This window comes from Cnephaeus nilssonii (assembly GCF_951640355.1).
Source record: "Cnephaeus nilssonii genome assembly, chromosome: 6".
Lineage (NCBI taxonomy): Eukaryota > Metazoa > Chordata > Mammalia > Chiroptera > Vespertilionidae > Cnephaeus > Cnephaeus nilssonii.
In genome coordinates this window covers 53,408,079-53,429,779 of record NC_137077.1, presented here as the reverse complement: position 1 = coordinate 53,429,779, position 21,701 = coordinate 53,408,079, and the positions used below count along the sequence as shown (strand labels likewise).

Below are 21,701 nucleotides of genomic sequence, written 5' to 3'. Positions count from 1 at the left end.
AGAGAATGTTTGTTGGGTAGATTACAGAGGTAGAAGAAGTGATTCCTGGAAGACATGGGCTTTGGAAACAAGTTCTAGAGCAGTGGTTCTCAACCTTTCTAATGCCGTGACCCTTTAATACAGCTCCTCATGTTGTGGTGACCCCAGCCATAAAATTATTTTCGTTGCTACTTCATAACTGTAATTTTGCTACTGTTATGAATCGTAATGTAAATATCTGTGTTTTCCGATGGTCTTAGGCGACCCACAGGTTGAGAACCGCTGCTGTAGAGGGAAAGGTAGGGCCCTTGGAGCTTCGGAGTGAGGAAGCTAATGGCGCCTGGCAGAAGGGATGGAGGGAAGGCACGGGCTTACTCCTGGGAGGAAAAGCATGGAGGATCCTCTGTGCTAAGGGTTTTAAGGGCAGAGATTTTAGGGGCGGTCCCAGAGAAAGATCTTAATTGAATATTCAGTAGCTTTCCAGGTGTGTCCATTCAGCATCGTGGTCTCCACTGACCGATTGGCTGGCACCAGGGCAGGGGTCATTATTCAATGCAGCTGGCCCTGATGTCAGCTGTAGCTGGTTTTGTTACTTACCTGGGCCAGGAGTTGAAATAGAACGGAGGCACAGATGTTAACTCTAGGGAGGAAAGGTCAGGGGGTCCAAACGCATGGCCAGCGCGCTATATGCTAGAGGAGGAAAAGTCGCCCAGGGTGCAGGTCCCGCCCTACAGTTGATTGTCGGTTGCTAGGCACCTGGGGCTTTCCATCTTGGCGAACTACTGTACCTGGCCCCCTGTCCTCGCTCTGCTTATGTCTGTTGAACTGCCCACAACATTCCCAACCCCACTTTGTCTAGTCCCACACCCTCTGACTAAGGGTTTACACATGCAAGACAGCTGCTTCAAGTGAGAAGGAAGGATCTGGCCAGATAAGAGGCAGAAATTGACTGGGATGCATGACTGAACTGTGACCTCATTAACATTGAGGTCATAATGTTATATTGTGCCTTGTTATATTGTACCTTGCTGCACAATCCCCAAGGTACAATAGGCCTGCCCAGTCAATTTGCTTGTTGTTCCTACTAATGAGATTAGCTGATTACTGTCTTTAAACTTTTCTTAGTTAATTTCCTGTACTTGGAACAACCAAGCTCCTGCCATCTCTCCATTGTTCTGCATTGATAACTTCCTTCACATACTGGCTCAAAACACACCTCCTCCAGGAAGGCCCTCCTGATTGAACCCATCCCTCAATATTAATGTCACGTAAAAGTAGCATGTATCCTATATTCACTAGTTGTTTCATGTGTATATGTGTGTTCTTCTACTAAGTTTTAGGCTCCACCAAAATAGACACCATTACTTCTAAGTTTCTGTCTCCAAACCAGTTAGCACAGTGCTATACTCAAAGGTGAGTTTTCAATCAACATTTGCTCGAAGAATGAAAACAGTCCTAAAGAGAGGCAGGCATCTGCCTAGATTCATCCAGGTATAGATCCAGTAGCTGAATCCAGGAGGACTGTCCACATGAGAGGGCTCTGCCACCGCCTCTGGCCTCCTTCTCCCCGGCCCTGGAAGTATCTGTGTTACCTACATCATATTTCTTTTTTCCCTATTGGGAAATCCTCTTTCCGTGCTCTGAATAATATTAAAAATAGTAACTCTTCTCGCCCCTCCTCCTCCTTCCAGCTGCCCAACGAACCTGGCTGGCAACCTCCCTTGTTCACCTCCACTTCAGAGCCAGAACCAGGCACGTGACTCCAGTTCAACTCCTGACGGCCAGTTCCTCAGGTTACCGAGAGCTATTTCAGGCCATACAGGCCACATAGTCCCCTCCTCCCCATCCTCTGGGCCATATCCTAGCTTAGCCCTTCCTGGAAGGTCCCTCATACCCAACAGCCAAGTCAGCATGTCCCAACACCCATATCCATCTCATCTCCAGCTACTGTCAGCTTCTACTTTTCCAGCCTCATCTTCATCATCATCATAATCATCATCAATTATTTTTAAAAATATATTTTTATTGATTTCAGAGAGGAAAGGAGAGGGAGAGAGAGATAGAAACATCAATGATGAGAGAGAATCATTTATCGGCTGCCTCCTGCACGCCCCCCACTGGGGATCAAGCCCACAACCCAGGCATGTGTCCTTGGTCGGAATCGAACCTGGGACCCCTCAGTCTGCAGGCCAACGCTCTATCCACTGAGCAAACCAGCTAGGGCTTCATCATCAATTATTACGTGCCTGTTCCCATGTGTTGCTCTGCTAGAGCTATGAAGAATAATTTAATGTCTACTGTTGCTTTCAGAGAGCTCAAAATCCCTTTTTCATAGAAAAACAAACAAACGATGTGAAGTCCTGTGTTGAAAGCAAGACTAGCTCACAAGGAATGTAAAATCCATTCTAAACTATTGGGCACTTGTATGTCAAAGATTGAAGGTGAAATGAGCAACAAAGGTGTGCAATTTAAATGTGAGTGCTACAGGATAAAGTAAGTGTTTTTTTGTTTGTTTAAATATATTTTATTGATTTTTTACAGAGAGTAAGGGAGAGGGATAGAGAGTTAGAAACATCCATCAGCTGCCTCCTGCACACCCCCTACTGGGGATGTGCCCGCAACCAAGGTACATGCCCTTGACCGGAATCGAACCTGGGACCCTTCAGTCCGCAGGCCGACGCTCTATCCACTGAGCCAAACCGGTTAGGGCTAAAATAAGTGTTAAGAAGACCTAACAACAGGGAAAGAACCTGTTAACAGGGAAGACTTCCTGGAAGAGGTAAGGTTTACATAATAGTGTAAATTTTATTTCCAATATGGTAAAACAATAAAAATATATTTTAAAAGAATATAGTGATAGATACATTTTCCTCTTATTTTTCACTCCCTGTCTCCCAGTTCCTCTCCAGGAAAAAGCACTGGTACCAGTGTCTTGTGTATCTTTCTGGTGGGAGCCAAAATATTGGAAGCAATGAGGGGGCATAGATTGTTGGAGAGCAAGGGAGGGCTTCTATATCGATTCTTGGACAGGGGGCCAACTGCTACCCTTCTTCCCTTCTTAGGACGCACTTACTGAGTTGCTGAGCTCTGAACAGGTCCCTTCGTTACCTTTTATAAATTGTACCAGTTTTTTAATATCCACTTTTCTTCCCTCCTTTTCCCCTCCTGGGCTGGGCTGCCCTGCATCCAGCTCTTCCCGATTGGCTGCTCTCAGGCCTCTCCAGCGGAGGAGGGGAGCACCCCACCCTTTTCTGGGTAGAAACCTTTGGGTCTTTTAAAGTGTAACCAACACCCTACCACCTTACCCTGGCGATGTAGTGATGAGGGGGTCGGAAAGTGCCCCTTCTGTTGGCTTTGGAGGCCTCCAGACCCTCCTGGCCTCTTTGGGGGGCAGGCTCGGCAGCCGGAGATTCCTGGGGATTTCTCTCTGAAGTTTGAGCACTTTTGCTACTTCCTTTCTACGCAACTCATGTCATCACTAGTGGATTTACGCGACTTCCCATCCTCCAAAGCTATTGCCGTATATAACCCCCAGATCTCCACGCCCCTGTCTCCCCAAGTCTGGGGGGGATTTGGGGTGTGCAATCGCTGACGTGAGGAGTTAGCTCCCGAGGAGGCACTGGGCACGGTGGGCTGGGTCCTCGGGTTGGCAGGCACCGCAGGGCCAAGGTCTGCGTTGCTGCTAGAGCCTTGGCGGGGAGCCGGGGGGGGGGGGGGGACGGGGGAGTATGGGGGGGCCGGGGCCGCCGGACTGGAGAGGAGGGCACCGCGCGGCCGGCCGGGAGCCGGGAACCCACACGCGAGGCGGGGGAGCCGCCAGGGTCGGGCCGGGGGCGCTACCGGCCGGGGCAGCGCGGCCAGCGTGCTGCGGGGCCCAGGATGGCCGCCAGGGGGCGCTGCGGGCTCCCGCTCTCCCCCCCCCCCCCCCCCCGGTAGGCGGGGCCGCGCTCTCCCCGCAGCCGCCGCCGCAGCCGCCGCCTGGGCCGCCCCGTGTCCCCGGTGGATCCTCCGCCGCCGCCGCCGGGAGCTCGATGCGGACGGAGCCCGGGCCGGGCCATGGGGATCCTCAGCATCACGGACCAGGTCAGGCCTTCTGCCTTCCCCGCTCCCTCCCTCCGGTGCCGGGCGCCGCCGCCACGCGAGCCCGGGGATGTGCGGCCTAGGCCGGGCCCGAGCCCGGAGCTCCCGAGGCGCCCGCCCCGCCCCGCGCCGCGCTCCCCTCCGCCGAGTCGGTGCCCTTGGCGGCCCGGCGACGGCGGAGACGCCGCGAGAGTGCCCTGCAGCCAGGACCCCAGCGTGGAGCCCCCTCTGCGACGCCCCCCTCCGACCTGGAGGCCCCCGCCCCCCGCCCGGTGCCGCGCCGCCCGCTCCCTGACGCTGGCTCTCCCCGCAGCCGCCCCTGGTCCAGGCCATCTTTAGCCGAGATGTGGAGGAAGTGCGTTCCCTCCTCTCGCAGAAGGAGAACATCAACGTGCTGGTGAGTGGGGATCGGGGAGGATGGCGAGCCGGGGAGCCGGGCCCTGGGGTTCCGGACTCCTTCCCGCCAGTGGGGGGCTCCGGGCTCCCCAGTTCGGGTGACGCCGCAGCGCTTTCCACGCCGGGTGGGCGCCGGCTCCCCCTTTGGGGATGGAGAGGGTCGGGCTCGCAGCGCAGACCAGAGCCGCGTTCCCCCTGAAGCATCCGTGTCCGCAGCCCCTCCTCTCGGAAGGGACCGCTGCGCGGCGGGCCTGACCCCTCGCCCACCCTCCGCGGTGCTGGCGTGGACCCAGGGTCGGGATTTAGGGTCTGCAGAACCTGTGGGAGGAGGGTGTGGGGAAAGGCCTGGGGTTCCGTGTTCACCACCGCAGCTGCTCCTCTCTTCTGCCTTCCCAGGACCAAGAGAGGCGAACCCCACTGCATGCTGCTGCCTACGTAGGCGATGTCCCCATCCTCCAGTTGCTACTGATGTCAGGTGAAAGCGGGCGCCGGAAGGTGTGGCGCCGGGGAGGGGCCTGCGGGAGGAGCCTCTTTCTCCGTATCCAAGGCTTGTTCTCTGGACACTGGTCCAGGCCAGGCTCCAGCCCCGTCCAGGCTCCCCGGCCTGATTCCTGGCTTCCTTTCCTGCCCCTTCTCCACCTCCTCTCTAACGGGGAAATTACTTCCCTGCAGGTGCTAATGTCAACGCTAAGGACACACTGTGGCTGACCCCTCTTCATCGTGCTGCTGCCTCCCGAAATGAGGTACAGGCCTCCCCTTCGTTCACCAAAGAGGATGAGTTGGTTAAAGGTGGAGGTTAAGGCTTGGAGAGCCTCAGTCCTCTGCCTGACAAACTGGTCTACCCCCGGACAGGGAGAAGGCCAGACCTTGGCCCCTCCCTCCTGCCCCTAGAACTGGCTGGAAAGGTGGGGCTGAGCGCTGCCAGCTGATGTGACGTCAGGGCAGAGCTTAACACTGGGCTGGCAGACTGCAGGGGGCCCCGCTGCCAGGCCTGAGTGACTCATCCTTCCCGGGGGGCCACCTCGGAGTCCGATCCCCCTCTGGGCACTGAGATTATGTTTCTCCTGAGGAGGGACAGGGGTGGTGATCTGCTGCATCCCTGCCTCAAGCAGTATGAAAGTTGACAGCACAGGGGTCAAACGTGCCTCACCAGATGAGTCCATCAACCCTGCAGAGGGAAAAGGAGGCCTCCCTCTTTTAAGTCACTTCCTTGGCTCGAGCCACCAGGGAAGGGTGGGACCGAGGCCAGCGGGAAGGGGTGGGTGGTGATTAGGAGGGCCATTTTAGCCTGGGTTTTGGAGAGGAACCCACTCGTGAGGTGGGTTTGCTTACCTAGGTAATGAAAGTGATTTTGGTGCCTATGGAAGGGTTGAAGGAGGGCACTTGGGCATTTATATCTCAGGGGTGTTTATCTTTCCTAGAAGTAGTGGGGGAGTGGGTCCTCTGTATGTGTGGGTTTGCTTGGTAGTGACTCTATGTGTGGGTGAAGATTTTCAGGGTCGGGTAGAGAGTAATATTGGTGGCTTGAGGAAGAGGAAAGCATCTCTGGTTTTATCAGCAAGGTAGGGAAGGTTTAAGCTCTAAGGAGACCCAGGAGAAGATGGGAAGTAGGCATTGAGAGGCTAGATATGCTGTGCTGGGGGCAGGGCATGTGGGGGAATGGGGCCACCTGTGCCATGCTGACCTGTTCTTCCCTCCATTTCCTATTGTTTTACTTCCTAACGCCCCTCTGTCATCTCTGTTACCCCCTGCCTCCGAACAGAAGGTGCTGGGGCTGCTGCTGGCACATTCAGCAGATGTGAATGCCCGGGACAAGCTGTGGCAGACACCATTGCATGTGGCTGCCGCCAACCGGGCCACCAAGTGTGCTGAGGCTCTGGCACCCTTGCTGAGCAGCCTCAACGTGGCTGACAGGAGCGGGCGCAGTGCCCTGCATCATGCAGTGCATAGTGGGCATCTAGAGGTGAGGACCACTTCCAGTCCATGCCAGCCTAGTCCTTCCCTTTCCTTCCTCCTCATCTTTCCTGGCTTCTGGGCCATTAGCCCTGGCGAGGAGAAGCCCTGATGGTTATATGAGCCGTTGGGCTCATGCACTGAATGAATGGTCACATTAGATTGAAATTCTTGACTTGGACTTCAGGAGGGTGGTAAACTCTCTGGAGTTGCATGGAAAATGTTTATATACATGCCTTTTTCTGATGTGAGAGTCAATGTCTTTCAGCACATTTCCAAAGACTTTTCAAGAGTTTAAGAACCACCAGATCGGGGGGATGTAAAATATACCATAGGGAATATAGTCAGTAATCATGTAATAACTATGTATGGTGCCAGGTGGGTACTAGAAGTATCAGGGGGAACACTTTGTAAAGTGGTTATTGTCTAACCACTGTGCTGTACACCTGAAAACAGTACAAAACAAAATGGAAAGTAAACTGTAATTGAAAAACAAACAAAAAACAAAAACACCACCACCAGATCACCTGAAGAGACTTCCTCAAACGTCCAGTGTGTGAGGGATCTCCTTCGTAGTGCCTGCCTCCTCTGTTCCCGCCGCTTCTCCAGATCAGTGGTCGCCAACCGGTGGTCCGCGAGGTCTGAAAGGCTGGTGACCGCTGCTCCAGAACCAACACCATCAGGCTGCCTCAGCCTTTTCAGGAGCTGAGGTGTCTGTTCTTAGGTAGGTTGAGGGCACGAACGTGGCACTGACGGTGTTTCCTGTCCTGATACAGACGGTGAGCCTGCTCCTCAATAAGGGAGCTAGCCTGAACGTCTGTGACAAAAAGGAGCGGCAGCCTCTGCACTGGGCAGCTTTCCTAGGTGAGAAGATGCACGGGAAGAGGAGGAGTTGGGTCACTCGGATTCCTGGGGCAGGGGGGGTGCTGCCCTCAGAGAGGCACTCCGCAAACCCGGCCTGAAGGCATCCTCTCTTCTCAGGGCATCTGGATGTCCTGAAACTGCTGGTGGCACGGGGAGCAGACCTTGGCTGCAAGGACCGCAAGGGCTATGGGCTGCTCCATACAGCTGCTGCCAGTGGCCAGATTGAAGTGGTGAAGTACCTGCTCCGGACAGGGGCTGAGGTGAGGGTGCTGAGTACAGGGGCTGGGGACTGAGGGCGGGGAGTTGGGGGTCAGAGTCTGTTATGGAGATAGGAAGGTATGGTTTTGGGAGCCATGGAGGATGTGAAAGGGTCTGAATAATGCTTACCTTAAGTAATAGTGCCCTCAGACTTTTGGGTCAGGAATCTGAGGGAGCTGAGGCAGTTGTTGGATTTCTGGGGTTCTCTAGGCTGTTTGTGCCAGCTACCACTTTTGTTTAAACTGATACTCCCCTTTTCCTCACCCCGGAAACCCAGATCGATGAGCCCAATGCTTTTGGGAACACAGCTTTGCACATTGCCTGCTACCTGGGCCAGGATGCTGTGGCTATTGAGCTGGTGAACGCAGGAGCCAATGTCAACCAGCCGAATGACAAGGGCTTCACGCCACTGCACGTGGCTGCCGTCTCCACCAATGGCGCTCTCTGCTTGGAGCTTCTGGTCAATAACGGGGCTGATGTCAACTACCAGGTACCTGAAGGGATGGGCTGAGGCCAGTGGGGAGAGGAGCCTGGCTCTGGGTTCTGGCCATATCTTCCTTCTGGATAACTCTCTGGGAATTGTCCACTGGCTTCCTGGGTTGATCAGAGCTTGCCTGGGACCTGTGAGAATGTGGGCCGAGAACATGTCCATGGGGCTATACCATCCTCAGGGATGTGTCCTTTGAAAGGGGGGACAGGGCATTCTCTGTGCTTTGTACTGAAAAAAAGAAAAGGAAAACACACACGCCATGTTTCCACAGAGCAAAGAAGGCAAAAGTCCTCTGCACATGGCTGCCATCCACGGCCGTTTCACCCGCTCCCAGATCCTCATCCAGAACGGTATGGATTCGGGAGACTGCTCCCTTCTCCTCTTCCCCCAGAGAACTCATTTCTAGAAAACCTCTCCTTCCTTATTCTGCCTCCCACCACGTCTTCCCGTCAGGATGGCACCTGGAGTTCTGAGCTAGGCACCAATGGAAATGGCCCTGCTCTGCCTGCCCCTTCCCCTAAGGCCAACCAACAAGATGACACATGTGGAATGCTTAGCCTGGCACGCGCACTTACTGAGCACTCAAATGGGCGCTAACTAGTAGAAGTGGTCTGAAGCCTGAGGCCTGCTGAGTTTATGTGTATGCGTCCCCCGCAGGCAGCGAGATCGATTGTGCTGACAGATTTGGGAACACGCCACTGCACGTGGCCGCTCGCTACGGACACGAGCTGCTCATCAGCACCCTCATGACCAATGGCGCGGACACCGCCCGGTGAGTCAGGGCTCCTGGGCCCACTTCTAGGCTGCCTCAGATGGCTCACATCAAACAGGGAGGCACACAGAAGCTTGCTAAAGGGAAGCTTGCCATCTCCTGGGCTGGTGGTGGGTCACAGGAAGAGGTCTAACTGGTCCCGCCTGGACCAAGGAGTGAGTCCCAGCTTCTCCCTAGGCGCGGCATCCATGACATGTTCCCCCTGCACTTAGCTGTCCTTTTTGGATTCTCTGACTGTTGTCGTAAGCTGCTTTCCTCAGGTACGTGCTGACCAGGGGGGAGGTGGGCAGGTCTATAGGGGAGCAGACGCTGTGCTGCTCAGTGCCCTTACCTGGGATCTGTGGCTGGTCTGGCCCTGCAGGTCAGCTGTACAGCATTGTATCTTCACTCAGCAATGAGCACGTGCTTTCAGCTGGGTTTGACATCAATACGCCTGACAACCTTGGCCGCACCTGTCTTCATGCTGCTGCTTCTGGAGGGTGAGTGCTTCCCCTCCCGGGCCTGGGGAAGAGAGCCGGCAGGGGCCAGCCGCTCCTTTCCTGCCCGCATCTCCCCTCACAGTGGAGCAGTTCCATCCTCCCTCGCCCCTCCCTGCGCCTGTGGCTTCTCCCTGAGGCTGCCACTCTCTTCCCCCATCCTGCTTCCTTTCAGGAATGTGGAATGTCTTAATTTGCTGTTGAGCAGTGGAGCTGACTTGAGGAGGAGAGACAAATTTGGAAGGTGTGTTAATGTGCACAGGTGTACGCAAGGGTTGTCTGATTAGAGAGACAAATGATAGCGCGAGGGTTGGGGGTTGGAGGCTAAGGAAGGAGAATGTTACGAAGCCGCTCTTGGCTGTGCACCTGCTGCGTTTGGATCTGTCCCTGATTCTTCCACCCGCCTCTTCCACTTCTCCCCAGGACGCCGCTGCACTACGCAGCCGCCAACGGCAGCTACCAGTGCGCCGTCACCCTGGTGACTGCTGGGGCAGGCGTCAACGAGGCCGACTGCAAAGGCTGCTCCCCGCTCCACTACGCCGCCGCCTCTGACACCTACAGGAGGTGAGGCTCCGCCGTGGCCCTCTCAGCCCCACGCACCTCCCTGAACATCCCCTGACTTCTTCACTCTCCCTCCCACAGAGCAGAACCCCACTCATCCTCCAGCCACGATGCTGACGAGGACGAGCCCCTGAAGGAGTCCCGCAGGAAGGAGGCCTTCTTGTGAGTAGCTGAGGGACCGGTGTGCGGGGTGCTTTCCCGCAGTGCCAGCTCTCCTCTCCTCCCACCACAGGCACTCGGCAGCGGAGTGTGTGGAGCCCGAGTTCAGTGCAGGACTAAGCACTGTGGGTAAAGACAAGCGTATGAGGCATAGTTTCTTCCTCAGGGGACAGGTGGTCTTCCTGAGAGGATCAGAAAAACCAAACACACCAAGTCATTTGTTTATTCCACAGCATTAATTGAGTAATTACTTATTAGCTACCAAGTACTGTGCTACGTACTGAGGATAAAGGGTAAATTACCCCACATTTCTGCTTTCTAAAAGCTGAAAATCTGTTGGGAAAGATAAATGAAAGGACACACATTCTAATGTGAGATGTCAATAATAGGGGAAGTTGGGTACGGAGTATATGGGAACTCTGTATGTACTATCTTCACAGTTTTTCTGTAAATCTAACACTCTTCTAAAATACAAAGTTTATCTTTTTTAAAGGGTACTTACAATCAAAGAGGCTCAGCTTTGTGATCTTTGGCAAGTAACTTAACCTCTCTTTGCCTCAATTGCCTCAACCATAGTAAGGATAAGACTAGTATCTGCCTTGTAGGATCATTATGAGGATTAAACTGTTGAATGCGCAGGAAGTGCTTAGAACAGTGTGGCACCTGGTGAGGGCTATATTGTATGATCACTACTAGAACAGCCACTGCTAAGCAATGCGAAGGGGCCAAGGGAGTACAGCAGGGGAGGCACCTAACTGGGAAGGCTGGGGAAGGCCTCACACAGGGCAGGATGCTGGGCCAGGGCTGAGATGAGTAGTCCAGATGGGCTGGGAGGAGAAGGCATTTAAAGTAGGGGGTCATGCCCTGGCTGGTTTGGCTCAGTGGATAGAGTGTCGGCCTGCGGACTGGGGGGTCCCCGGTTCGATGCCGGCCAGGGGCACATGCCTGGGTTGCGGGCTCGGTCCCCGGTGTGGGGCGTGCAGGAGGCAGCCGGTCGATGATTCTCTCTCATCATTGATGTTTCTATCTCTCTCTCCCTCTCCCTTTCTCTCTAAAATCAATAAAATATATTTAAAAAAAAAATAAATAAAGTAGGGGGTCAGCATGCCTGGAGGTGGGAGAGTGTCCGTCAGCAGAATGTTGATAGCTGGTACTTGTGTCTAGGTTCTCTAGGAGGGTGTTGAAGCCAAAGTGGTTTAGGGCAGACCTGAAGGAGGGTGGGTCTGGAGCTGGAGTGGAATGGGCAGGAGATAGCACACCTGGGTGTTGGCCAGCTAGGCTTGGAGGGGCTCCCTGGCCCCTCTCTTCTGCCCGTCCCAGAACTGTGCCCTCCTGGACTGGGCCTGTCCCCACCTCACAGTCTACTCCTGCCCCCAGCTGTCTGGAGTTCTTACTGGATAACGGTGCAGACCCCTCCCTGCGGGACAGGCAGGGCTACACAGCTGTGCACTATGCAGCCGCCTATGGCAACAGACAGAACCTCGAACTGGTACGTGTGGGATCTGGCCCTGGATAGGGCACCTTTGTGTTTGTGGATTCCGAAACCAAGGGGTGACTGAATCAAATGTGGTCTCTAGGCCCAGGGGCTGGCTCAGGGGATTACTGTTGGTGGGGGACAGGGCTAATATCTTGGGATTTCCAAAACCTTAGCACCTGCTATCCTGCCATTGCAGCTCTTAGAAATGTCCTTTAACTGCCTGGAGGATGTGGAGAGCACCATTCCAGTCAGCCCTTTGCACTTAGCTGTGAGTCCCAGCCTTTTCTTCTAGCCTGCCTTGTCCTCACCTGATCCACGCGCAGGCGCACACACTGTGAACTGCCCTTGCTCTGTCTTGTGAAGATGTGGCAGGCAGGCAGTGGTCTGGAGAGGGGAGGGCATAGTGCAGGTGAAGAACCCGAGGGGCTGAGGAGCTTGTGGGGAGGACTGCTGGTTGGAGTCTCCCCAGGGGCCCGAAGAGCAGAATGAGGCAGTGTCCTGAGCTGTATCCATTGGTTGCCCACACCCCTCCAGGCCTACAATGGTCACTGTGAAGCCCTGAAGACACTGGCCGAGACGCTGGTGAATCTGGATGTAAGGGACCACAAGGGCCGGACCGCGCTCTTCCTGGCTACTGAGCGAGGCTCTACTGAGTGTGTGGAGGTGCTTACAGCCCACGGCGCCTCTGCCCTCATCAAGGAGCGCAAGCGCAAGTGGACACCCCTGCACGCTGCTGGTTCGTATGCCCCTGAGGTTGCTCCCTCCCCTGGCCACACCAGGCCTTGGAGGCTGGTCCACCATCCCTCCTGAATGGGATTGGGGTTGGGAGTGGAGTGGGGTGAGGAGGATGGAAACATCATATGCTGATTTGTAGCTTCCTATCCCCCGACCCCTTTAGCCTGGCCCTGGCCTCCTTCCCCCTGACCGTGCCCTGACACAGGCCCCTTTCCTCCTAGCTGCCTCTGGTCACACTGACTCCCTGCACTTGCTGATCGACAGTGGGGAACGAGCTGACATCACAGATGTCATGGATGCCTATGGACAGTGAGTGTGGGCCAGGGGTGGAGTGCAGGCTTTCCCATCACTGCTGGGCCCTCACCCTTCTCCTGCCCCCTCTGTAGAACCCCACTGATGCTGGCCATCATGAATGGCCATGTGGACTGTGTACATCTGCTGCTAGAGAAAGGATCCACAGCTGATGCTGCTGACCTCCGGGGCTGCACCGCCCTCCACCGTGGGGTAAGCGAGCCCGGGTGGGGTTGCTCATTGACGGGCCTGGACGAGGAGTGCAGGACCCACCAGCAGTAGGACAGCAGAGCGTCTAGCAGGTGGGCCAGGACTTTGTACCGAGTCTTATTGGGCCTCACTGTGTTTTCTCCTGGATCACCTTGCTTTGTAATCACATACAACCACCTGCCCCCCAGCCAGGCTGCCCCAGGATGCCCTGCTGGCGCTGTCCCATTGGATGAAGAGGCCATTACCCAGTCCTTCTCCACCGTCTCCTGTCCTAAAGCTGCCTCCTTGTCCCCCAGGGTTGTTCGGTTCCCTTAGTCTCCTTACTCCGCACCTGTCTCCCGTTCCAGAGTGCCAGGATTCACTCTTGCCATCCTGATTACATGTTGGCTTAGAGCAGTGGTTCTCAACCTTCCTAATGCCGCGACCCTTTAATACAGTTCCTCATGTCGTGGTGACCCCCAACCATAAAATTATTTTCGTTGCTACTTCATAACTGTAATTTTGCTACTGTTATGAATCGTAATGTAAATATCTGTGTTTTCCGATGGTCTCAGGCGAGACCATCCGAACCTCGCTCTATAGCAGCGGTTCTCAACCTGTGGGTCGTGACCCACAGGTTGAGAACTACTAGCAGGGTCGCCTGAGACCATCGGAAAACACAGATATTTACATTATGATTCATAACAGTAGCAAAATTACAGTTATGAAGTAGCAACGAAAATAATTTTATGGTTGGGGGTCACCACGACATGAGGAGCTGTATTAAAGGGTCGCGGCATTAAGAAGGTTGAGAACCACTGGCTTAGAGAGTAAAGGAAGCAGCTGCTGATCGCTAACACCTGGAGTCACTGTTGTAAAGGCTAGGATTGGATGGGGTGGTAAACACACAACACAACATACAGGTGATGTGTTTGTAGAATTGTATACCTGAAACCTGTATCATTTTATTAACCAATGTCACCCCAATTAAAAAAAAAAAAAAGACTAGGATTGGAGCTCTGGATGAGGCTCGCACTCCTGGGCCAGCCCCAGTGACTGGCCATTGGAGAGGGAGTGGCTCCTCAACCGCACTCCCCACCCCAGGCAGTGACCGGCTGTGAGGACTGCCTGGCTGCCCTGCTGGACCACGACGCATTTGTGCTGTGCCGAGACTTCAAGGGCCGCACCCCCATTCACCTGGCCTCTGCCTGTGGCCACACTGCAGTCCTGCGGACCCTGTTGCAGGCTGCCCTGTCCACAGACCCCCTGGATGCCGGAGTGGATTACAGCGGATACTCGCCCATGCACTGGGCCTCCTACACTGGTATGGTCTGGGTCTTTGCAGGCACAGGAGTGTGTACAGAGACTAAGGACAAGTGGGTTGAGGGAGGGACCTGGGTTGATCTGGTTCTGGAGGGAGAATGGAGTGTGGGGAGATGGGAGAGGACAGACGTAGGGAACCTTGTTGTTGTCTCTGTCCATCACTGCTCTGCCTTCCTCACGCCAGGACATGAAGATTGTCTGGAGTTGTTACTTGAACACAGCCCGTTTTCATACCTGGAAGGGAACCCCTTCACTCCTTTGCACTGTGCAGTGTAAGTCCCCTCCTCCGCCTCCGCTCTGCTCAGGGTCCCTGACCTGGGCTTCGGGCAGGAGTGGGCTTCTCTGGTCCCCCTTGCTGAGCCTCCCTCTTCCCCCAGAATTAATAACCAGGACAGCACCACAGAGATGCTGCTGGGAGCTCTGGGTGCCAAGATTGTGAACAGCCGAGATGCCAAAGGACGGTGAGTGGTGGCGAAAGGCATGGGGAGAAGCCTCTCTGGGCTCCTTCCTGCTCAGGTGGGAGAGCCCCTCCTGTCTCACTGTGCCCGGACCCCCGCCCGCAGGACCCCTCTTCACGCCGCTGCCTTCGCGGACAATGTCTCTGGGCTCCGGATGCTGCTGCAGCACGAGGCTGAGGTGGACGCCACTGACCACACCGGCCGCACCGCGCTCATGACGGCGGCTGAGAACGGGCAGACTGCTGCTGTGGGTGTGTACGGAGGGAGGCGCTACCCTGGGCTTTCTGCAGGATGGGTCAGCCCTGCCTGGGGGTTCCGGAGGCAGGAGGCATGTCTTGGGGGTTTCACCCTCTGAGACGTGGTGCACAGTGGATGCAGATAGGAGGGTGAGCCGGGATGGCTGCTGCTCTGGGGGCGTCAGTCCCGCTCTGTCCCCTTTCTCTTGTAGAATTTCTGCTGTACCGAGGGAAGGCAGACCTGACTGTGCTGGACGAGAACAAGAACACTGCCCTCCACTTGGCTTGTAGCAAGGTACTGCCTGCAGTGGTGGTGGTGAGGCTGCGCAGGGCAGGCACGATGAAGGGGCTGGGGGCTTGATGGGGCAGAGGACAGGCGTGGAGTCAGGATCAGCTAGCCCAGTGGTCGGCAAACTGTGGCTCCCGAGCCACATGCGGCTCTTTGGCCCCTTGAGTGTGGCTCGGCGTTAGAACCACTTCAAAATAGACTCGCCCAGGCCAAAAACCGACTTCTGCGCATGGGCCACGAAGTTTCAATCGCACTGTACGTGCGCGCCCGCACGTGGTATTTTGTGGAAGAGCCACACTCAAGGGGCCAAAGAGCCGCATGTGGCTCGCGAGCCGCAGTTTGCCGACCACTGAGCTAGCCTGTCAGACGGTGGGATCGCTCTTTGTCCCACTGCCACACGCCCCTACTCCTCTGTGGCCTGCCATGCTTCCACTCTCAAGTCTGCACTCTGTCCCTCTCCCTCAGGGCCATGAGAAGTGTGCCCTCATGATCCTGGCAGAAACCCAAGACCTTGGCCTTATCAATGCTACCAACAGTGCGCTGCAGATGTGAGTGCCCGGGGACGGGGCTCCGGGGGGCGGGGGGAGCCGCCTGCATTCCAGGGGCTCTCTGGCGCTCACAGTGTTTGCTACGCACCCTGCTACTCTGGCTGGGGTGGAAGGGAAGCTTGCATCCCACCCACTTCATGCTCCTCCTTCCTTCCTTCCAAGGCCACTCCACATCGCTGCCCGGAATGGTCTAGCTTCTGTGGTGCAGGCCCTGCTGAGTCGTGGGGCCACAGTGCTGGCTGTGGATGAAGAAGGTGAGTGGAGCCCCCTCCTGTTCTGGGTTTAGGGTCAGGGACACTCTTCAGGAGGTGACCTCTTAAATTTGCTATGACCTGGCTTTTCGTCCCAAGGGAACTCTTCAGAGCAGGGACCCAGCACCAGCATGCTAGTCTCTGAGGGAAATCTGTTGGAACTAGGTAGAGCTAGCAGGGTCCTCAGGGAGACACCCCCACACACACATCCTTCAGCCTCCTGTCCCCCATGCTCCACCTTTAGCTCCACACTCCCACAGCCTACCTGCCCGCTTCCTTTGACTCTCATGGCCCTTGACTTCTGGTCATACTGAGTGCTTGCTTGCCTTGGTTCGTTCCACAGATGAGAGAGCTCAGGGCCCGGGAGAGGGGGAGTGGGGGCCCAGAGATACAGGACTCGGTGCCTTAGTTCCCACCCTTCCCTGCAGGTCACACCCCAGCACTGGCTTGTGCCCCCAACAAAGATGTGGCAGACTGCCTGGCCTTGATCCTTTCCACCATGAAGCCTTTCCCACCCAAGGACGCCGTCAGTCCTTTCAGCTTCAGCCTGCTCAAGAACTGCAGCATTGCAGCAGTCAAGACGGTGGGTGGCTGCGGGGCCCTGCCCCACGGGGCCTCCTGCCCCTACAGCCAGGAGCGGCACGGCGCCATTGGGTTAGATGGCTGCTACTCTGAGTAGCTCCTTACCAGTGTCCCTCTCCCTGCCGGTGGCTTGATATCTTATTCTATTTATTTAGAAAAAGTCTATACATTTAGGGCACTTTAAAGGAGAACACGACTGGGGTGGGGGTTGGAGGGGGGAGAAAAGCACTGGGGAGCAGCTGCTCACCCCTTTGCCATACCATCCTGGCCTGGCAGGGGTCTGGGACTGACAGGGAGCACCCCAGGCCCTTGGTACCCCCAGGGCAGCCCCTTCTGCCAAGTGTCCCAAAATGATTGCTAAATGCCTGGCTCCCCCTCTCTTTTACCCCATCTCTCAGTTCCCTCTTTCTGCTGCCAGCGACCCCAACTCTTCCCTCTGACTGTCCTCTCTGTGTCCCCCTGCCCCTCCTGCCAGGCAATCCCTTCCTCTTCTTCCATACCCATCACTGCCTCCCTGCTCGGCCGGCTCCTCCATCCCCGCAGCAGTGAGAAGCCTTAATTTCTGGTACTGTGTGAGCACTCTGGGGGCAACCCCCTCCCCCTTCAGGGGCAGCTAGTGGACAAGGGGGGAGGGTATTTAGCACTGGGGCCTGGAGCTTTTCCCCCATTTCTGTATCCCATCCCCCTAAAGTTCAAATGCAAAACACTTGAAGCAGCAACTACTGTACCTGGGCCCCAATCCTGCACTCTCCCCTGGCCGCCTCATATGCAAATCAAGGGCTGGTTCTGCCCCCACAGCCTACTCTCTGCTCCCCTTCCCCGCTGGCCTGGCCCCAACCACGCACTTTAACCTGCTTCTTCTTTTAACTTCTTTTGGGAGGCCAGAGCCTCTGGTCATTCCCTCCCTGGCTCTCCTCTCTCTCTTAACTTTGAGGCTTGTCATGAATTTTTAAGTAAGCATTTTATCCTTTAGGGAAAGAAACAAATAATTTCCTGCCCATTTCAAAACCACAGCCCTAGTGTGTCCTATGTGTTTCAGGCATGTGTATGCATGTGTGTGGAGGGAGGGGCTGTCTCTTCCTCCTGTGCCCCAGTCCTGTAGTTCCTCTGCTCCCTGTCCACTATGTCCAAGAGCACCCACGGCCCCCGGTCACTCCTGATCTGAAGCCAAAGATGGTGGGAGGGGCAGGGCAGACTAGGGACCGTGGCTCCTCGGGACCGGGCTTCCCCTCCCAGGGAGGACGAAGCTCTGGTCTAAGGAGCAACAGCAGATCCTGAGGCGAGGGCCTTGCCTCCCAGCAGCAGGGAGAGAGGGGTTCGAGCTAGGGGCTGCACTGAGAAGATTCCTCTAAGTTGCACCCTAAAAGCCAAACTGGGCTGGAGTGAGGAGGGGGCAGTTTCTTCTTTAAATGTAGCATTGAATTTGGCCCTGGTCCCTTCAGAAGCCCTGTCCATCCATCTCCTAGCTAAGCCTCCTGGACAGTTGGACCCCTTCCCACAGCCCAGTGTTCCCTTCCTCACACTCAATACCTCAGCCAGGGGCCAAGACACAGAACTTGAATAGAGGTCATGCCCCCTCCGCGCCCACAGTGCATCCTTGCCCAGTTTGGCTGCCATCAGTATTGTCCCCTGAGAACTGGATGGGCTTCGTTTACACAGTAGAGGGTCTCCCCCTGCCAGGGGGCCCCTCATTCTCCTGCCCCCTCTCTCATGCTTGCTTTATTCACCATCTTACCTGATTTCCAGTTGTGGCCCCTGCAAGTCTTGCTACCCTTGCCAAGGGTGGGCTGAGGGGAGAGGGAGCATCCCAGGGCCCCTCCCTCCCTCACAGATACCCTTAACCATACCTCATGCTGGTTCCCTGATGCCTGGGGTGTTTGTCCAAGTCCTTCTTCTTTTTGTTCCTTGTCCCTTTTTATCCTCTATCTTGCTTCCCCCACCCCTCAGTTCCTAAACCATTTCAAAGCTTCCAATGACCATTATTGGTGAGAAGGATTGTGCAGCTTTTAGTTTTTATTTTTGTTTTCAAAGCCAAAGGGCCTTGCGACGCCCCTCTTGCCCGCCTCCCTTTCCACCCCGTCCTCCCCTATACGACAATCAATGTGACCTCTCTTAAGGGCTGCAGCCCCCACCCTGCTGGATCTGCAGAGCTTGCCCCCTAACTTTAATTCTCTCTCCTGAAATCTTCCCATTCCATCCCCTCCCTCTCATTTTGGTGCTGGGAATTAGGTGGTGGGGGGCGGGGAGAGGGGAACCAGGTCCTCCAGAGAAGACTCTCGGGGCATCAGTCAGTCGTGTTCTCCTTTATCGACGTTGGGTGATGACAGGAAGAGTCGGAGTATTTGTCAGGAGCCCCATGGTTTTGCTGGTGAGATTTCTGGCGGCTGCTCCCGGCTGCCCCTTCAGCACACCGTCAGCAGTGCTGGGCGTGAGGCCTGGAGGACAAGCAGCCTCCTCTCCAAGCCAAAGGACCCGCCCAGTTCTCCAGTCCCTTGTGTGTTTTGAAGCCTTTTGACCATGCTCATGGCCACTGCATATTTATTTTAATGTTAAGATTTTTTTTAACCTCTGACTTAAACGGGTGTGGAGACGTAAAAAACAGGCAGAATGCCCCCCAGTCTTGAGGGGGTAGGTGGGGAAGAAACTTCTCCTTCCCTTCACCTGCCCTCTACCCCTCCCCTCCCCACCGCAGCTCTAAAGCACTTGCTTCAAGTAATAAGCACTTTTGAGAAAAGGCCTATTTTGAGTGAGGATCCTGGGAGCAGCCCCAGGTCCCAGCAAAGGAGACAGAGCGAGGGCTACACAGGAGACAGGGAAACAGACGTGTAAATCCGAGGGCGAGATGAAGAGCCAGTTTTTAGTTTCTGATTTTGTGGGGATATGTTTCTGATTGGGCGGTGGCTTTGGTAGGGTGTGTACTATCCTTCAGAAAAACAAATGGCACAAACTGTGGGTCCCGGGATGGACCAACAGACCAGGTCACTGCCACTGTCCAGCTGAGACTGACGGGCCACCTCCCCCACCCCCTGGCCCCTGAGCCATAGGACTGCTGAAAACCACTGAATGTACAGCCCAGGTTGGGGTGGGGAGCAGCCCCTGGGGGAGGGGGCTTCTCCTTTTGTTTGGTGCTGTGGGGGGTGGGAGAGATGAGACTGAGGGACTGCCACCCCACTTAGACGTGTTCCTTGGGGTGGAGGGGCTGAGGAGGGCCTACCTCCCTCTCCAGCCCCAGCCATGGCCCCTCTTCCTTCCTCATCCCTATCCGTTTTGACTGTAAGTCCAGCTCACCTTTGCCTTCAATATGTAACCAAAGGAAAACTCAATACTGTTTCCACCGCTGTCTGCCCACCTGAGCACCTTCTTCCTCCCTGGACCTAGAAGGGGAGAAGAGGCTGGGGGCACCGGAGTGTGGGGCCAGAGTGAACGGTTCTACAGCTGTACCCCCAAAACCTTCTCTGGGGTCTTCGAAGGGGCCCTGAGGGGTGGGGTGGAGCCAGGCTGGAGGGGCTGGGAGCAGGCCCACTGTGGATCTTGTGCACATGCGTGTTTTTTCGTTTGAATGACTCCAGCGACTGTGCTCCAGCAGGGAGGCCCCTTCCTCCTTCCCTCCCCGCCATTCCTCCCCCCCCACACCCACACCCAGTGTTCGTCCCCTGCCTCCCCTTCCCACCGCAAAGGAAAATAGCCTTACAGACCCTAGCCCAGAAACCCCCCTCGGGGCAAACCCCTGTGGGGCCCCACCCTGCCTAGTTTGAACCCTACCTTGTAAGAAGGAGGGAGAAGGAGCAAAGCAGCCCTTCCCCCGATCATGGTGGCTCCAGTCCCCGCACCTTGACCCCGTTGGGCAAGGGCGGAGGTGAGGAGTCTGAGGACCAAGCCCAGTGGTCTGGGAAGAGGGAGGTGGAGAAGGAAGGGTCTGTCTTGAGGACTCCCTCCTCCCAACCCAACCCCTAGAGAAGCGACCAAATCCCAGAGATGGGAGGAAGCTGGGGTGGGAGGGTCTGCTCTCTGAATTACTTGAAGGTACTGACTGAGGCTGCTGTTGCCCACGTAGGTGTGAGGGGGACACTCACTGCACCGGGAGGCAGAGGGCGGCGGGTGACGAGAGGATCCACCCTTGGCCCATGCTCACTCCTGCGAGCCCCTCCCCTGGGGAGCCGGGCTTTGCTTCCAGGGAAGCTGGGGAGAGCCTTCCCCTCCCATGTCCATCCTCACTGTGGGCGCCCTCTCCAATTGCACTAAAGTAGCTGTTGTGCCAGTCTTACCCCACGGCAGGTGGGGTCTCTGCTTCCAGTCCTTTCTCTCCCCGGCCTCTGCCCCATCCCGGACAATCTCCTTGTTCCCTGTATTCCTGGGTAGCTCAGCTTTGTATGTGTGCGTTTGGGGTGGGGGTGGGTTCTGGCTGGAGTGGGCTTGGTAGGGGTTGGGAAGGGCTAGGGGAAAGATGGAGGATGACGTCTCCTATCCCTTTCCTCAACTCCAAGCCACAGAAGCCTGGGAGGGAGGGTGCCTACTCTCGCTGCTGTGTGTCTTGCAGATGTGCCAAAATGGGGTTGGGTGGGAGGGGAGGGTGCCTGGCAGAGTGGCCCCCAGGGTGGCTCTCTCAAAGCAATACAGTTCCTCCTGCCTGGGGGACGGCAAGACAGGGGAGAGGGTTGGGTTGGGGACCTGGGGGTTCCCTGTGTACAGCTGTGTATATTCAGGGGTGTTCTCTGTCTGGTACTCGCTGCGGACGTCTACGTGTGTGTGATCCTCCCCTTCCTGTGCCCTGCATGACCTGTGATGCTGCAGACACCACCATCCTGTGTGCAAGGGTGTGCTGGGAGCACCGAGGGGCATGTCCATGTCCTGTTGTGCCCTCCACCCTGTGACCCATGTACTCGGTTGTAGGAAGTAAAGAGAACTGAGCACAATTCACTGGATTCTAGTTGAATCTTTCTCTGAGCAATGTTCCCCTTCCTGCCCTTCTCCCTGCCTTGGATCCACCTGTGGTGCTAGCGTTGGGGTCGGGGGTGTTTAATGCTGGTGGTCAGCAATAAAGGGCAGATCTGCCCAGATGCCTGTATCCCCAGGGTGCTGAGGGCAGCAGGAAAAAGGGGGGACCTCAGTGCATTGCCCCATCCCTTCCCTTCCTCCCTGGGCTAAAGCACAATGCTGTCCCCACAGATTGATGCACCCTGCATCCTCTAGGTCCAACTCCTGTCCTTCCCCCAACCTGCTTTGAGCCCTCTCCCACCACCTCCTGGTTTTCTATGCTGTTTTGGTGCAAGTACAACTGTCGTAGTCATGGCTTTAGGATGGGTTCTGTTTATTAAAATCCTATTGCTCCTACTG

At 55.8% G+C, this 21,701-nt stretch overlaps 1 protein-coding gene across 1 annotated transcript; it reads left to right on the top strand.

Moving 5' to 3' along the window:
- Window positions 1–3,927: 3,927 nt before the first annotated feature.
- On the top strand, window positions 3,928–21,699 carry ANKRD52 (ankyrin repeat domain 52). The gene is made up of 28 exons (XM_079775363.1): window positions 3,928–4,062; window positions 4,373–4,456; window positions 4,852–4,930; window positions 5,128–5,198; window positions 6,218–6,418; window positions 7,185–7,272; window positions 7,390–7,532; window positions 7,808–8,020; window positions 8,292–8,370; window positions 8,678–8,792; window positions 8,970–9,052; window positions 9,154–9,271; window positions 9,444–9,512; window positions 9,692–9,832; window positions 9,911–9,991; window positions 11,366–11,477; window positions 11,662–11,733; window positions 12,000–12,201; window positions 12,422–12,509; window positions 12,587–12,704; window positions 13,785–14,004; window positions 14,188–14,275; window positions 14,381–14,464; window positions 14,567–14,712; window positions 14,910–14,992; window positions 15,452–15,534; window positions 15,697–15,788; window positions 16,214–21,699. Exons 1-28 carry the CDS (start codon window positions 4,036–4,038, stop codon window positions 16,462–16,464), a joined length of 3,231 nt encoding a protein of 1,076 aa, XP_079631489.1. The 5' UTR covers window positions 3,928–4,035; the 3' UTR covers window positions 16,465–21,699.
- Window positions 21,700–21,701: the final 2 nt, after the last annotated feature.

What these genes read in the sequence shown, in the direction of transcription:
- ANKRD52 (XM_079775363.1), top strand. Translation starts at nt 4,036, where the DNA reads ATGGGGATCCTCAGCATCACGGACCAG. An exon ending in AATGGCGCGGACACCGCCCG is followed by an intron (nt 8,793 to 8,969) that starts GTGAGTCAGGGC and finishes GCTTCTCCCTAG; the next exon opens with GCGCGGCATCCATGACATGT. An exon ending in TCGTAAGCTGCTTTCCTCAG is followed by an intron (nt 9,053 to 9,153) that starts GTACGTGCTGAC and finishes CTGGCCCTGCAG; the next exon opens with GTCAGCTGTACAGCATTGTA.